The sequence below is a fragment of the Triticum aestivum genome, chromosome 5A, assembly GCF_018294505.1.
Source record: "Triticum aestivum cultivar Chinese Spring chromosome 5A, IWGSC CS RefSeq v2.1, whole genome shotgun sequence".
Lineage (NCBI taxonomy): Eukaryota > Viridiplantae > Streptophyta > Magnoliopsida > Poales > Poaceae > Triticum > Triticum aestivum.
The window spans coordinates 673,068,062-673,084,679 of NC_057806.1; the positions used below are offsets into that span (position 1 = coordinate 673,068,062).

The 16,618-nt window shown below is 45.5% G+C and overlaps 1 protein-coding gene and 1 long non-coding RNA gene across 3 annotated transcripts; both read left to right on the forward strand.

Moving 5' to 3' along the window:
• Positions 1-3,255: 3,255 nt before the first annotated feature.
• LOC123105876 (uncharacterized) lies at positions 3,256-8,569 on the forward strand. Of its 2 annotated transcripts, XR_006451053.1 has the most exons (4): positions 3,257-3,788; positions 4,744-6,361; positions 6,670-7,096; positions 8,080-8,569. It is a non-coding gene; the product is annotated as an uncharacterized lncRNA (long non-coding RNA). The 2 variants fall into 2 exon arrangements; XR_006451052.1 differs by having other exon boundaries at positions 3,256-3,788; positions 6,670-8,569.
• A 3,050-nt stretch (positions 8,570-11,619) lies between these two features.
• Positions 11,620-13,230, forward strand: LOC100526756 (jacalin-related lectin 1). Its single transcript, XM_044528043.1, has 3 exons — positions 11,620-11,860; positions 11,968-12,180; positions 12,274-13,230. Exons 1-3 carry the CDS (start codon positions 11,855-11,857, stop codon positions 12,958-12,960), a joined length of 906 nt encoding a protein of 301 aa, XP_044383978.1. The 5' UTR covers positions 11,620-11,854; the 3' UTR covers positions 12,961-13,230.
• The last annotated feature ends 3,388 nt before the right edge of the window (positions 13,231-16,618 follow it).

Here is a 16,618-nt window from a genome sequence, read left to right on the forward strand (position 1 = left end):
TTACGGAGGTCCTCCTTAATTGCGTCGCGACACCTCCACTCACTGCTTTCGTTGTCCTTCTCCTGCTAGCAGGAGACCGTGGGGGAAGCTCCAGGATGGAACCAGGAGACGACAGCGAGGACAAGCATCACGGCGTTGATTCAGGCCTTCGCTCGCGTGCCGCCCAACCCCGACCACCCCCACCGCTCCCTCCTCGGCTGGTGTTGTTCTCTCACTCATACACACCAGGTGCTTCATGTAATGCACACGGGAAGAGAAATAAAACGAGGGGAAGAAAGAAGAAGACCAAGTCAACATGTCCCGATGGCAATTTTGTTTGCCAACTCAGCGTGATGGATGGGCCCACCAGTCAGAAACCTCATCAAAGAGTGCCAAACGAGCCATCAATGCTTTCTGTGAAAAAATAAGTGTTCTATTCAGTACATTTTGCGACCAACACATAAAGTGATGGCCTTTTGCTAAGGACGGTATAATTATGGTGGTTTTATGGATTTCACTCGGTGTGGGTCGTGTGTTGACGAGGGACGGGAGGATTTTTTTTCTCTTGAGCGGACCGAGCAGGGTACTGCTTGATCCAACGAGGCTGGATAGCTTGATCTAACGGGTTGCATGGTGACCTCGCTCAACTGGATCGGTAGACCCACGCAAGTGCCCAAAATAATAATAGTACATACTACGTCCCAGCGTCTAACTTTTTTTTCGAGAAACTGGCAGGAGCACTGCCTTTCAATTAGAAGCAGAGTGAGTGTTACAATAGTTTACACAAGGCTTTTCCTATAAGATTCGGGTGGCGGGGTAGCCTCCCAACCATCATCGGCATGCGGATTACTCGCGAAAGAGAAAGCAAATGGATCTGTGCAAGCGAATATCTGTCAAAGCTAGATGGGCAACTTCTTGGCAGGTCAACCTCTTGCCGATGAAAACCCGACGGTTCCTCTCCTTCCAGATGTTCCAGAGCGTGTAAATCATGGCTCCACTACTCTCTCGCCTGTTCTGAGCTGGAACACTGGCAAGAAAGCCCTCCCACCACGTGTTGATGGAGGTTCCATTGTCCGGTGGGCTCGGGCTAGGCATTCCCTCCGCTGCGTGGACGCTCCTCCAGACCGCCTGCGAGAAGGGGCAATCTCTACAGAGATGAGTGACCGTCTCATTGGATGCCATGCAAAGGCGGCATATAGGATTGTGTGGCCATCCACGGATTGCCAGGTTTTTCGCCGTGAGGATCCTTCCATGCAGGACAAGCCAGGCGAAGAGCTTGCATTTGGGGGTGCCTGTGCTTTCCAAACCTTAGCAGAGCGGAAAGGCACCAAGCGACCAGAGAACTGCATATGGTAGGCAGACTTGTTGGAGTATTCCCCTGAACCCATCCAGTTCCAGCGGATGGAGTCTGGACGGGAGGGGTCAATGCCGGTGGTCTGTAGAAGCTGCCAAATGTCGAGGAATTCGCAGAGCTGGACGGCAGTGGTCAACCGGTCAATGGCAGTAATCCAGCGATCCCCCTCCAGATCTTCACAAACCGTCCTGTTCTTTCTTGTAGCAATCTTGTAGAGCTCAGGGGCACGAGTGCATAGCGGAGAATCACCGATCCATTTATCCTTCCAGAAACTGGCACGCTTTCCATCTTCGATAGTGATAGTCGTGGAGGCCCGGAATAGCGCCATGTCAGATTCACTGCAGGGCAGGTCGGTGCCCACCCATGGCCGGTCAGGGTCCGCCCACTCGTACCAAGGCCATCGCAGCCGCAAGGCACGTCCAAAGCGCTCCAGGTCAGTCACCCCAAGTCCACCCAAGATTTTGGGGGTGCATACCAATTTCCAATTTACTAGGGAGCACCCCGCCCCGGCATTGTCATTGTCATCAGCGCTCCAAAAAAAATTTTGAGCCAACCTGTCCATCTTCTTGAGCGCCCATTTGGGTAGGGGGAGGACCGCCGCATGGTAGGTGATGGTAGGAATGAGAACTGACTTTGTGAGGTCCACCCGGCCAGCCCGCGTAAGGTTTCTTCCCTTCCAGCCCGGGATGCGAGCGCCGAACTTGTCAATGAGAGGTTGCAAGTCCACCTTCCGAAGACGTCGGATGTGTAGGGGGAGACCGAGGTATTTTCCGGGGAAGGTGGTCAGCTTGGCTGGGAAGACCGAAAGAGTGTCAACCAGGTCAATGTGCTCGCAGCGGATGGGGAAGACTTCGGTCTTTTCAAGATTTGTTCTTAGTCCAGTGGCTTCGGCGAAAACATCCAGGATGTGACGGATGGCCAGTAACTCCTCCTTGTTCGGGTTGGCAAAAATTCTGGCGTCATCAGCGTATAGGGAGGTTCTTAGCCTGGCAGTGCGAGTCTGAACTAGATTGAGCACCCTCATATCTATAGCCATGCTAAGGATCCGTTGTAGAGGGTCAATGGCAAGGATGAAGTCCCAGAGTCTAACATTTGTGTACAGAGGGAGTACATAGTAAAACCGTGACAACACCCAAAATTGCATATGTTTACAAGCGGAGAGAGTACACAGTTTTTTGTCAGGCCCTACGCTTCCATACACGCATGATCTCTGGGTGGGAAAATGAGTTGGCCTCCTCCTCCATATATAACTCTCGCTTTTATTATTGTTCACTTTATTCAATAGCGTCAATAATGTGGCACATTAGATTCACTCTCTAAAACATTCCTTCCGATATATGTCCATAATTGCAAGAATAACTTACTTTTTCTACTACACGCCAACTGCACGGGATAGATTCTATTCGACAGGTACATTTTGGAATAGACCATTTTTTCCATTGGTACCGTCCGCCTCCTCCGAAACAAATTAAGTGAAGTGGCAACAACGGGAAATGCCTGCCTACAAGGGCAAACGACTCAGGGGTTCGTGTGTTTAACATTTTTACTCTATTATTTGATTTTTTTTGGAGTACAAGACAGCTCCAGAGAACATTTAACATTATTGCAAATGTAATTTATTTGAGAAAATGGATATTTTTTGTTTGTTCCCTTTTTGGGTTTTTAAAATTTTGCAATTGAAATAGTGTTAAAAGACTTGGCCAGAAATCAACAAAAAAATGGAGTAAATTTAGCTTTGTGCTCAAAAGCTAGTGGTTGTAGCAATGAGTATCCCAGTAAGTATATTTTTCACCATTGCATCTCATTAAAACCATTCAGCTGCGCATCAAGGACGCTAGCTCGCGATAGCCACGTCGGCGCTGGTCATTTTGCAAAAACGACCTCGTCTTTTCCGTATTCAACCCGCACTCCCGACTCGTCCCTCTCACTCTACTCCATTCACTCCCCTCCCCTCGCAGCCGCCCCACGCTCCTCTCAGCTCTCGCCTCTCCCCCCGCCTCTCCGCCGTCGCCGCCGCGGGGCTCCTCTCAGCTCTCGCCTCTCTCCTTTCCCCTTGCTGTGTCGCCTCCCCTCGGCGCCGCCGCCTCGCCTTGCCTCGGGTCTCCGTTCCACCTATTTTTTTTTTACTTTTTGCTCCAAGCCAGCGACGAATCCCCGGATCTGGCGTCAGCGAGGAAGGATACGGTGGCTGCGAGGACGTACACGCCGGATCCGGGCCAGCACAACCACCAGATGGGAGCTGCGGCGGCTGGACACCTTCGAGGTGCTGCCGCGGGCAGGAGAATATCGCTGCAGCACCCTTCGCCGCTGCCAAGCTCCTGGCGCTGGTGGACGCGAGACCCCAAGTTGCCGTCCACCACGAGGTGCTGCTACGGGTAGGAGGAGCTGCTGCCGCACACCACTAAGTGATGCTACGGGCAGGCGGAGGTGTGACCACGACGACGTACCAGACAAGGTACCTGCTCCCTGTCCAATTTCTAGCAATCCAATTTTTTGTGTTAGTACTATGATTTGTGATGGCAAGGAGTGCTGTGGTTTTCTCTAGAGTATTGTACCATTTGTGATGGCAAGGAGTAATCTGTAGCTGTAGCAGTAAATCATTAGAAAAGCTGGGCAAATCTGTAGCTTTTGCTCTAGAGTACTGCTCAAGGAGTACAAACTGCAACTACTCCAGCAGTACTCCCTGTATTGTGTTATTGTGTACGCAGGATTTAGATGTGTTGTACTCCTGCCCACTGTAAAATGATCCTCTAAATCATGTAGACAGAAGTAGGAGTACTTGTCGAGGGAAATGATGATGGTGGTAAATGATCCTCTAAATCCTGCCCATTGCCAAATGATCATCTAAATCCTGTCCACCGTTAAATGTTGATGGTAACCACCTTGCTTGTTACTCCTTGCTGGAGTACTGTTAACTGAAAATACAGAACAAACAAACAAAATGCATTTGAAGTTGCGTGTCGTGGCCGTGCTGGGATGGTCGATCGATACCGCGCCGATCCGGTTCGGCGGGGTCGTCGACGACGTGCTGTGGGAACAGGAGACCGGGCTCTGGTCCCGGCAGTCCGGGGCATGCTGCTGCTGCTCGTGCAGCAGAATGACGGCCGCATCGGCGCGTCCGGGGAGAGTTGCATCGACCTGGTGGGCAGGTGAATTCGTTCGACGGCGTGCAAGAGTTCTTCGCCCACTTCCACTACCCCAACGCACAATACGCCCTCATCCCATCTCATCTCCTGCTTAACTGTTTTGCTACTTTTAATTATTCAGTGCTTTCATTTCACACGTATTGAATTATGCAATACTCCATGTGAAAATGGAATGGAGGGAGTACTAAATTTAGGATCAATTTTTCACTTCCTGCCAACAAGTGTGAATTATACTGACATGTCCTGAACTCTTTTGCTGGTCAGGAGAGGCGCAGTGAATGAGAATGTTGGCTTAGAAATTCAGAACATCCAAGAAGTGGTCGGGGGACTGGTTTTGGTAAGTGAACACGGTACAAAGTTAGTTCGGTTTATGATTTGGACGTGGTTTAATGTCATGAACCATCTGTTTTGTTTTTGTAATATCTTTTTTTCCTATCTAACAAGAGGTTGTTATTGTTCATTACCCTGCATTGGATGGTTATGCAGTAAGCCAGTAAGATGCTTCTGTGAACAAGCAAACATTGATGTTTAGATCCTTTACAACAGTACATGTAAATATCATTTCACTTATTTGAAATTCCACACACCCAGTTCATATATATGAGGGTATCTTGAGAAGATCAGTTCTGCCACTGTTGTTGTTGGAGACAGAATTGAACGAGCTCTTCCTTTGTATCATCTTTCTTATATTGATTAGTGAATAGTTGTTGCTGCTTTTAGCCCTCGTTTTCGTGAGAACTTGTTCAGAGTGTAGAAAAGAAAATTATGTGGCTATAGAAGCATATATGCCATTCAGTAAAACATCAAAGAAAAATAACTTTGAAATCTATATATTTATTGACTGTGCACCTATTCCATCTTCCAAGTAACTTCTGTGGGGTCATCCTGATCAGAAGTTTATCCACCTAAAGAAAAATTAATTTTATCCGAACTTCATTTCATTTATTATGTTCTCTCACATTTTTTCATTGTATTTATACATGAGGATTTTTTTTGTTTCTCTTGTTTATTTTGAAAGTGAGTACCAGTTTTGAATAGGCATTATCTTTGACCATTTGATAGTGAGTTGAAAGAATATTTTCTCATTTCCAAGTTCCTCGCTACCCGCTCTCCTGTTTGAAGATTATTCTATTCCTTTTGTGAATTCTCTTCATGTCCTGAAGAGGAGGTTTCTGCACCCTATTATGCTTCATGTCCTTCATTCAAAAATTAATTTGATGCCTGGCTGATTAGTGCTGAATCAGATCTAGCACAGAATCACATTTTACAGCATTTCCATTATGAGTATGTTTATACAGTTGTTGAGTACCTTTAATTGAATCAGCAGATTGTCTCGTCTACCCTTTGTGTATTAGTTATCCTTCCTTATGGTGTTTTGATTGAATAGAAGCAGATCAGGAGCCTTTGTTGTTGGTCCACTCTAATCCCAACCCTTTGTATGATATTTTTGTCATCTAGATTTTTATAGATGGTTATGTTGTATGTTCATATTCATATGTTGGCTCGGAGATCCCTTTTGTGGCTTCTACTTTATCATGAAGATTGTCGACAAGGATTGAGAAGACATAATTGCTTACTAATTAGATTTCCATAGATGGTTATGTTGTATGTTCATATTCATATGTTGGCTCGCAGATCCCTTTTCTGGCTTCTACTTTATCATGAAGATTGTCGACAAGGATTGATAAGAGATAATTGCTTACTAATTGCTCGTGTGTTTTTCATCTCAGTGCTTCTCGGTGCCCTTCATAAAGAACTTTCTCCCCGGATTGTCTATCAAATCTCCAGTTGGAAATATCAGTCTACAGGCCCGTCTGATAAAATTAACCTTTAACAACCAACTGGATGATTAGCTGCTCCATCATGCTACATACGCCTCTTTGTTGAGTGTTTTCCCCGTTTTCTTGGAGAGTGCTACCTTTGCAATGGTTTGGCCATAAATCTGTTGTCCGCACAAGTAGTACTGCTAATTTGCCCTTTTTAATGACGATTTATGCTTTCCGTACGCAAGTATTTTATTTGCAGTTTTGCATTAGCCAAATACTGAACTTCAGTGGGAGACATTCACTGTTTTTCAGATTTGATGGAAAAACAAAAAATATGCCGCCAATCGGCGTAATTTTATAACCGTTCTCGTCATCTGAGTAACATCCGAAATGGCTAATCTGATCGGTTTTGCTGCTTGTGTAGAACCGACGACAAGCTTGTTGGCGGGCATCTGGCAGGATCGGTGAACATCCTCTACATGTACAATACCAGCTCAGGCAATTATTAGAACTCTGTCAGTTAGTTAAGCTCTTGTGATCATTGAAAGGGAGGGGGGATTAAGGTGTTTCCATCAACAACCATTTATTGGTCGAGTGGACTCAGAACTGGATTCGTACTGAAAAATCAGGGTTGGCATCATGATAACAAGCATGGTCACCTTAAGTCTCAACTCTGAGCCTCCTCTTGGAAAAAATGCCCGCATTCCAAACAAGTCCATTTACAGACTCTAAACCTCCTCTATGAGCACCAAGTAGACACTCTCTTTGCTATGTTTTGGCACAAAGAGCCAGACATCAAGTACTACGTGTGCACAATCAACAGGACATTTGCCAAACCAGGCCAGCGCATGGTATGCTCAAATGCACAGCCTATTCAATGTTTACTAACTTCATAATGTAGCAAGTTGTATCTCCATACCACACAACTCCCACTTTTTATTGTTTTTTTAACAGAAAAGATGCTCATTTATTCTAACCGAGTATCTGTGCTTTTAACCTTATCTTTTCAACACCACTACTAATGCTTTAATGCCATCCGCACACTGTATATGAAAATGATTAATTTGCCTTGTGTAAGCCCAATTTTCTTTCATCGCCATTCTTTACCACTCTCATACTTAGTTATACTCAATCAGATTCATTGAACTCGCTTTTACAATATTACTTGTTTTTTCTTAGAGCTCTATAATCTACTGTAGTCGACCATTCAATTACAAGCACATCTATTTTTAGTTCTTCATCTTCCTTTACTACTTCACTCTTTTCATGAGCTTCACCAGCCATTTTACAGAATATGAAATGTTGTTTTCTTATGCATTTTAATTACCTTTACAACTGTAACTTTGTGATGATACAAACGAAAGTTGCACATATTTTCCTATTTATACTATTGTTCTATCCATGCTTAAAATATAACAAATCATATTCTGTTCATACTACTTAACAGTCAGCAGTTTACTTATGTTACAAATACCAATTATATTCCCTTTCTCACCTGATCAACACCTGATCTGTTGTTATTTTTCTCCTACCACTTATGAAATTTCTACTTTGCCTTTTCTAGCTTACCATTTTTTCATTCGTTTGTTCTCTGTTCATACACTAAGCTGTACATACTCAAATCGTCAATTGCACACCAGAAATATTGACTTCTCTTTGCTCTTTCATGAGCCATTTTACTTGACCATTCAGAATGTTGGGTCCTCAAGACGTGTAGTGAATAACAGTACTTTGCTAACACCATTAATATCATGAATATCCATAGAACACGCTCTTATCTTTCATATCACACAACAATTTATGTCCATGTAAATAACTTACTTTCTTCTACCAGTATTTTTAGGTTAACTATACTGAAGAGAACTTGCAGGACTACATTGATCCAAACAATGATACACTCATGGTCATACTTGCAGACCGCCATCTGCTCGCCGAATGTTGCATCATGCTAGGAATGGACAAAAGGGCCACTATAACCACCAACTGGCCTGAGTTTTGTCGCCGCGCCAACATTCGCGAGGGAGACATATGTGCATTTCGTTTCAGGATAACTTCAAAGCGCCGCCTGGTCCTCACCGTGCACTACCTCTAGATGCACCATCGAAGATGATGCAGCCCCTGTGTCAATATAATCTAGCATTAAGTACTCCTAATTATGTTATATCCTGTGATAACCTATCGGTTGCTTTTGGGTCCTCTTATCACATGCTTTTCAAGACACTAAACCTACGTTGCTGCTTATGTTAAGTGCACTATTGTCAGTCAGATGTTTCATGTTCAGATCCATAATGAGCTTTCTCTGTAAAGTATATATTTCTATTTTTGCTGCTAAGTTTCTTAACTAAAGCAATTATCCCAAATGCTAATTAGAATAGAAAAGAGTGTTAAAGGGATGAGTACAACCAGGCACTGCTCAGCCACCCTTCAAGAGGCGCGCCACGGGCATGCCCCAACACCTAGTTCAATGAACATATTGACCAAACGTCGGCCTTACGTGGCTTGATACTTACTTTTGTAAGGTTTCGCTGGTAAAGGCTGCCCCACACAGAATGGTCAAGCCAACCCAGACCCGACTCCCTACTTGTTGGACAAAGCAGCAGGGAGGATACCGAGATTAGTGGCAAGTGTGAAGCCTAGTCAGGCCAGACGCCCTGCAAAAATATGTGTCTACATATCACGCTATGTAGGCCTGACATATCTGCCATGTTAGTTTTGGGAATAATGTTTTAGTGGTGTCATATTATGTTGCTAGTAAGTCCCATAAATAGGATATATTATGTCATTATGTTTCTTCAATGGAATAAATTAATGAACAATTTACTCAGCACAGAAGTTCTTTGAATTCGTATAAGACCATGCTCCTTCTTTTTAAATATTACCCTAATATTAGAGCATAATAAAATAAGAGTGCACACATCTCCAATATGATTGTACTTAAGAGAAGAGAGAAGGCATACTCACATTCATCAACTTCAGTCTGCTGGTGTTCAAATCTCAGGTTTGGCGTCCGGTGTGTCTCACTAAGAGCATCTCTAGCAGACTTCTTAAAAAACAGTCAAACCGGTAAAAAATGATGTTTTCATTTTTTGCTATTAAAAAACACCCTGAATAGAGCCCATAAAAATGGTCAAACCCGTAAATTTTCTCATGCCCCTGAGAATCCACCTCCACAACCCTTTTATTTACAAATTTGGAGGCAAAGATGAGGGTTTCCTAAAAACCGGTCAACGCTACGTGAGAAGGGAATTCCGCCATGCACACACGGGCTCCGGTGACCTTTCGCCATGGAACTCGTCGGAAACTCGACGCTTACGATAGTTGCGGCGACGGGAGCTAGCTCCTGGATCGATTCGATCGATCCGTTCAAGCAACTACGGTGACGGGAGCTAGCTAGCTAGCTTCTGGATCGGTTTGATTGATCCATTCAAGCAGCTACGACAACGGACGGGCGCTTCATGCGAGCCATCCTGGACACTGCTGGCTCCGTATTTGGCCGATTCGTGCGCTGTCTGCCGGCTTCGTAGGAGCGAGCTAGCTGACGTGGACACGGGCGAGAGGAAAAAGAAGACGCGGGGACAAAAATGTAAGCAAATATTCGGTTTTACAGTTTATGTTTGAGGAGTTTGTTCGGCCGCAGCTCAAACCGACTCTGAAAACACTTTTCCGTGAACTGAAAACCGCGTTTTCAGTTCCGCGGTTTAAGGAGTTTGCTAGAGATGCTCTGAGACCAAATATTCTTTCCATGATATGTGACCAATCTCAGGTTTGGCGTCCGGTGTGTCTCACTAAGACATAATATTATTTCTATTGTATGCGGCCTATCCGTACACAACCAGATGTCAGGTGACTTTATCCATCTACTAGAGGCTCAACTATGTGCTTGAGTGTATCTATGCTTATTGGATTGGACTGGCGGGGATAACTAGAAATATCAACTAATCAATGGGTGTGTGGTGAATATATGCAAACATGCATCCGTCGGTAAGCTAGCGCTCAGGGCTCCAATGACCTTCCGTCATGAAACTTGCCGGAAACTCGACGCTTACAACAGCTGCGGCGACGGGAGCTAGCTAGCTAGCTCCTGGAACGATTCAATCGATCCATTCAAGCAGCTACGGCGACGGGAGCTAGCTAGCTCCTGGATCGATTCGATCGATCCAGTCAAGCAGCTACGGCGATGGACGCTGGGGCGCTTCGTGCGAGCCGCGCTGGACACCGGAGGCTCTGTTTTTGGCTGATTTGTGCGTTGTCCGTCGACTTCGTAGGAGCGAGCTAGCTGACCGTAGATACGCGCGAGAGGAAAAAACGTGGGAAAATATACAAGAGAATATTTGGTTTTACAGTTTCAATTTGAGGGGTCTGTTCGGCCGCAACTCAAACCGACCCTTAAAACACGTTTTTCGTGAATTGAAAACTGCATTTTTAGTTTCGCGCTTTAAGGCGTCTGCTAGAGATGCTATAAGACGAAATATTCTTTCCATGGTATGCAACCAATCTCAGGTCTGGCGTCCGGTGTGTCTCACTAAGACAGAATATTCTTTTCATGGTATGCGACCTATCCGTAAACAGCGAGATGCCTGGTGACTTTATCCATCTACTAGAGGCTCAACTATGTGCTTGTGTGTGTCTATGCGAAATGAAACGTGTATCTATGCTTGTTGGATTGGACTGGCGGGGATAAGTAGAAATATCAACTAATCAATGGGTGTGTGCTGAATATATGCGAACATGCATGTGTCGGTAAGCCAGCGCTTGGGACTCCGGTGGCCTTCCGCCATGGAATTCGCTGGAAACTCGGCGCTTACAGCAGCTGCGGCGACGGGAGCTAGCTAGCTAGCTCATGGATCGACTCGATCGATTCATTCAAGCAGCTACGGCGATGGAAGCTAGCTAGCTAGCTCCTGGATCAATCGATCCATTCAAGCAGCTATGGCATCGGACTATGGGGCCGGGGCGCTTCGTGCGAGCCGTTCTGGACGTCGGCGGCTCCGTATTTGGCCGCTTCGTGTGTTGTCCGCCGGCTTTGTAGGAGCAAGCTAGCTGACCGTTGACACGTGCGAGAGTAAGAAGAAGACGTAGAAGAAAATATAAGCAAATATCCGGTTCTATAGTTTAAGTTTGAGGGATTCGTTCAGCCACAGCTCAAACTAACCTTTGAAACGCATTTTCCGCGAACTGAAAACCGCGTTTCTAATTTTACGGTTCAAGGGGTCTGCTAGAGATGCTCTAAGACGAAATATTCTTTTCATGGTATGCGTCAATCTCAGGTTTGGCGTCCCGTGTATCTCACTAAGATTGAATATTCCATGGTGTGCGGCCTATCCCTAAACAGCGAGATGTCTGATGACTTTGCCCGTCTACTAGAAGCTTAACTATGTGATTGTGCGTGTCTATGCTTGTTGAATTCGACTGGCCGGGATAACTAGAAATATCAACTAATCAATGGATGCGTGGTGAATATATGCATTCGTAAGCTAGGGCTTGCTATAAATAGCGGGGCTTACACACTAGCAATCATCCATCTCACTCTCAGGCTGGCTAGCTAGCTACACGTACGTTCCCTAGCTAGCTAGCCACTAGCCAGCTCTAGCTAGTTGCATCTTGATCGAATGGCGGTAAGTGATTGCAGCTGCATGCATACTACTTACATATGATGTGATTTGCTTGTGATTGAGCACTAGCTAAATCCAGATTGGTTTGTGTGGTATGGGGATGTATATAGGGCGCAGTGAAGATTGGTTCATGGGGTCTACCCAGCGGAAAACTTTGCGACATCAACAGCTACAGCAGCCCCCAACGCCTCATCAGCATCACCGTGTATAGCAACGAAACCCCTGGAGGCTGCATCGTTGGCTTCTCCTTCACCTACGTGGACCAGACCGGAGGGGCCATCAACGTCGGCACATGGGGCAACACCTGGGGAGGCGTCAAAACGGTACACAGCACACACGCTCGCTCTCTCTCTCTTTTGGGCCACTCCAACATGCATGCAGAAATTTGAGAAATTTGAGCGCATGCATGCATGCAGATTTATATGAACCAGGGGGAGCATGTGAACGATGTGAGCGGCACCTCCAACAGCAGAGGGGTGACCTCGCTCAAGATAGTCACCAACCAGGGGGACCGCGGCACGTACGGGTGTCCGGCGGGCGACGCATTCAGCGTGCCGCTGCGGCAGGGCAAGAACGAGGTGGTGGCCTTCTTCGGCCACTCCGACGACACCCTCAAGTCCCTGGGCGTCTACGTGCCGGGGGCCAAGGAGTGCCCCGTCAAGATTGGCCCCTGGGGCGGCCACCTCGGCTCCTCCAGGGACCTCTACGCCAGCAACATGCCGGTGCAGCTGCAGAGCATCGCCGTCCGCAGCAGCGAGAGGTCCGGCGGCCGCGTCTTCGGCTTCTCCTACAACTACTTGGACAAGGCCGGCCAGCGCATCAGCGTTGGCCCCTGGGGCTCCAGGACCAAAGGCCAGCAGCGCAACATCGCCATGAACGAGGACAACTACGTCACCTTCATCAGCGGCACCTACGATGACTACGGCGTCACCTCGCTCAAGTTCGAGTCCACCCAAGACGACTACGGCCCCTTCGGGTGCCCGGTGGGCACCGCCTTCAGCGTGCCTGTGCGGGATACCGGGGCCATCGTCGGCTTCTTCGGCCGCTCCAGCGCCGACGGCCTCGTCGGCTTCGGTGCCTATGTCGTGCCGCTGGATGACTAGCTATCTGGTAGCTAATTAACGATCCAGACTATGCATGCATTCTTACACCTATTGTACTACCGCATGCCCAGTGAGTTGTGTTAAAAAAACAAGGCAGCTACTATGCATGATGCTATACAAGTTGATGTGTGTGGTGAATAAGGATTACTTATGCGAGCTTGCGTGTACGTTAGCAACATGCATGCATGTATGTGTGCTCACATGCAAATATATATGTACACTACTGTAAGTTTGCCGTCCGAATATATATGAAAAAAAATAGTATTTATATATGATATGTATGCACTCCTTTGACTTTAATTCATTAATTAGATGGATTTATAATTTTATTATACTGTGCATGGAGATTATTTAGGATGAGCCTACAATAGAAGAAGAGACTCTTCTCCCCTCTCTCTCATACAGATGATTTTTTTTCTTTTCTTTTCTAAGGGTGCATACAGATGATTTCTTGGGTCAAAATATTCAATGTATTCATTCATGCACATACAAGAGATCTTGCCCATAGTTTAGACCTTTTACAGTAGATGAAAATAATATAAACTGTCCATTTCTAGTCATTTAATGGACTGGGTCCATCAATACTACTAGAAAAAATCAGTAGTATATTTTTTTGAAGGGGTAAAATTGGAAGACAAAATCCGTGTGTTTTCTTCTCGTGCTTTAACGGGACTGCAGAGACCGGACCGGACATGAGATGGCTTCTTCCCGGACGGTATTTTTTTTAAAAGGGGGATTACCCCTGGCCTCTGCATCCGAAAGATGCATGCGACCATATTATTAAAAAGTGGCGGCAATTACCAAAGTCCGAGATCCAATATAGCTCGCAAACAGAGCAAAGAAAAAAATAAAGACAAAGTGAAATCATAGCCACAACTGGCTGGAAAATAGGACAAAGTGACTAAACATCTATTCCGTTATGAGACCGCCATCCAAGCCGGTTGAAGATACCCCGTGCTACCATCTCCCATTGGTTGCACCCAGTAACCGAATGCTCCCTGAAGTCCATAGGAGTGAGTAACAACCACATATGGTTCCATGTCGTAGCTCTGAAAATAACCTGCAAGAAATTTGAAGTATTTGTCTGTTAAAGATCATATCGTTCCTACAATTCCATATAGCCCAAAGTAGCGCGTATATTCCAATCCGAATACGTGCCACAATAGCAGGTTCCACTCCAGTTAGCCACGTCCCAAATAACGCATCAATACTGCTGAAGGAGTAATGTTAGCGGCTATATGAATGGTTTGCTAAAGTAATTTCGCGAGAGGGCAATCTATGAAGAGGTGTTGTTTAATCTTGGTCACAAAAACAACATCATACACTATCTACCCATCTATGAAGAGGTGTTGCTAAGGATCACATGTTTGTGGACAAACCACATGAAAATTTTGATTCGCAAGGGAACCTTAACTTTCCAAATATGCATCGATCTTGGGATTGCGCCAGACTTAATTAGATCCAAGTACATAGATTTAACCGTAAACACTCAATTTCCCGTTAACTTCCAGTGAATGTAGTCCGGTTGGTCGGAGAGTTGAACATCCATCAACCTCCGCACCAAGTGTAGCCAGGAACTTCAACGTTCCCCTACTAAAGACCTCCTGAACTAGATATATAAAGGTACCACATATAATACTGTAGTCACGTAATCCTCCTTAGGTTGCACAATATTATACAAGGTGGGATACTATAGGGCTAGAGGTGTCTTTCCTAACCACATATCCTCCCAAAACCTTCTTGTTGTTCCATTACCAACAACGAATTTCACCCTATGAAAGAAGATATCTTTTGTTCTCATGAGTTCCTTCCAAAACGGTGAATCATTAGGTCTTACGGTAACCTGAGCCAGAGATTTAGATTGTAAATATTTTTCCAGTAAAATCTGTGCCCACATACCATGCACCAGTCTCTTCGGATAACAAATATAACCATTCATTAGGCATTTATTTTTAATCTCCAGGTTCTCAATACCAAGACCCCCCCCCCCCGGTCTTTGGGTCGGCAAATAATATCTCATCTTGCCAAGCGGTATTTTGCCTTAACCTCATCTGACTGCTAGAAAAACAAGATCAATAGAAGTCTAGTCTCTTCCGTACCCCTTTAGGTACCTCGAAGAAAGATAACAGGAACATCGACATACTAGTTAGTACTGAATTGATCAGCACCAGCCGACCTCCATAGGACATAAGCTTACCCTTTCAGCAACTTAGTTTTTTGATGCATTTCCATTCTTTATTAGTTAATTTACGATGATGAATTGGAATGCCCAGATAACTAAACGGTAAGGATCCCAATTCACATCCGAATAATTATCGGTAAATATCTTGTTCCTCTTTGGCCCTACCAAAGCAAAACAACTCGCTCTTGTGAAAGTTAATCTTTAGTCCCGACAATTGTTCAAAGAGGCACAACACTAGTTTCATATTCCTAGCCTTTGCAAGATCATGCTCCATGAAGATAATAGTGTCATCAGCATATTGTAGGATAGAAACTCCCCCATCAACCAAATGGGAAACAAGTCCACCTACTTGGCCATTCTCCTTCGCCCGACCTATAAGCACGGCCAACATATCAGCCACAATGTTAAATAAGATAGGAGACATCAGGTCTTCTTGTCTCAGGCCCTTATGAGTCTAGAAATAATGACCGATGTCATCATTCATCTTAATCCCGACAGTATCTTTTTGGACGAAGAAATCCACCTGACTCCTCCATGTTCCATTAAACCCCTTCATGCACATGTCCTGTTGTAGGAACGGCCACTTGACATTATCATACGCCTTCTCAAAATCCACCTTGAAGATCACCGCATCTAGTTTCTTCGAATGGATTTCATGTAAGACAACAACCCCTTCTAGGATATGTCTCCCAGGCATGAATGCAGTCTGACTCGGTTGCACCACCGAATGGGTGATCCGTGTAAATCTATTGGTGCCTACTTTCGTGAATATTTTGAAACTCACATTCAAGAGACAGGTTGACCTAAACTGCTCGATTCGAACTACTTCTTCTTTCTTTGGCAACAACATTATCGTACCGAAGTTAAGATGGAAGAGTTGCAGGTGGCCATTGAAGAAGTCATGAAACATAGGCATAAGGCATCCTTGACATGCCAACATTTCTTATAGAATTCCACCGGGAACCCATCTGGTCCCGGTGGTTTATTCGGCTTCATCTGAGATATCGCATCGAAAACCTTTTTCTCAGTAAAAGGTGAAGATAGAATCCCATTTTCATCTGAGATATCATGCCGAAAACCTCTTTCTTAGTAAAAGCCCAACGGTATTTTTGGCCGAGGAAATCACCATGTACAATAGATTGATTGATCTTGTCCGGATGCACTAGATCGTACGTGATCAGTCGATTGTTTTCTGGTTGCACTCAAATGACGCAGGCACAAGCAGCGGGGGCATCTCAGAAGGAGCAACAGCCACCACGGCGCCGGACGCTGTAGCGGCGACTCCGTGGCCTGCTGGTTGATGTGATGCCCGGTAGGAGACTTGGAGCTCCTACTTGAAGGGCACGGAGGCCAGCTCTGATCAATTGTTGGACATGGTCATTGATGACCGGCGACGACAACGACGAGGCTTCATGAGGATGGTTACCGCCAGGGATTTTACAAATTAAGGCCCTGTTCGGCCACGCGCGGAGCAGC

What these genes read in the sequence shown, in the direction of transcription:
- LOC100526756 (XM_044528043.1), top strand. An exon ending in CCTGGGGAGGCGTCAAAACG is followed by an intron (nt 12,181 to 12,273) that starts GTACACAGCACA and finishes GCATGCATGCAG; the next exon opens with ATTTATATGAACCAGGGGGA.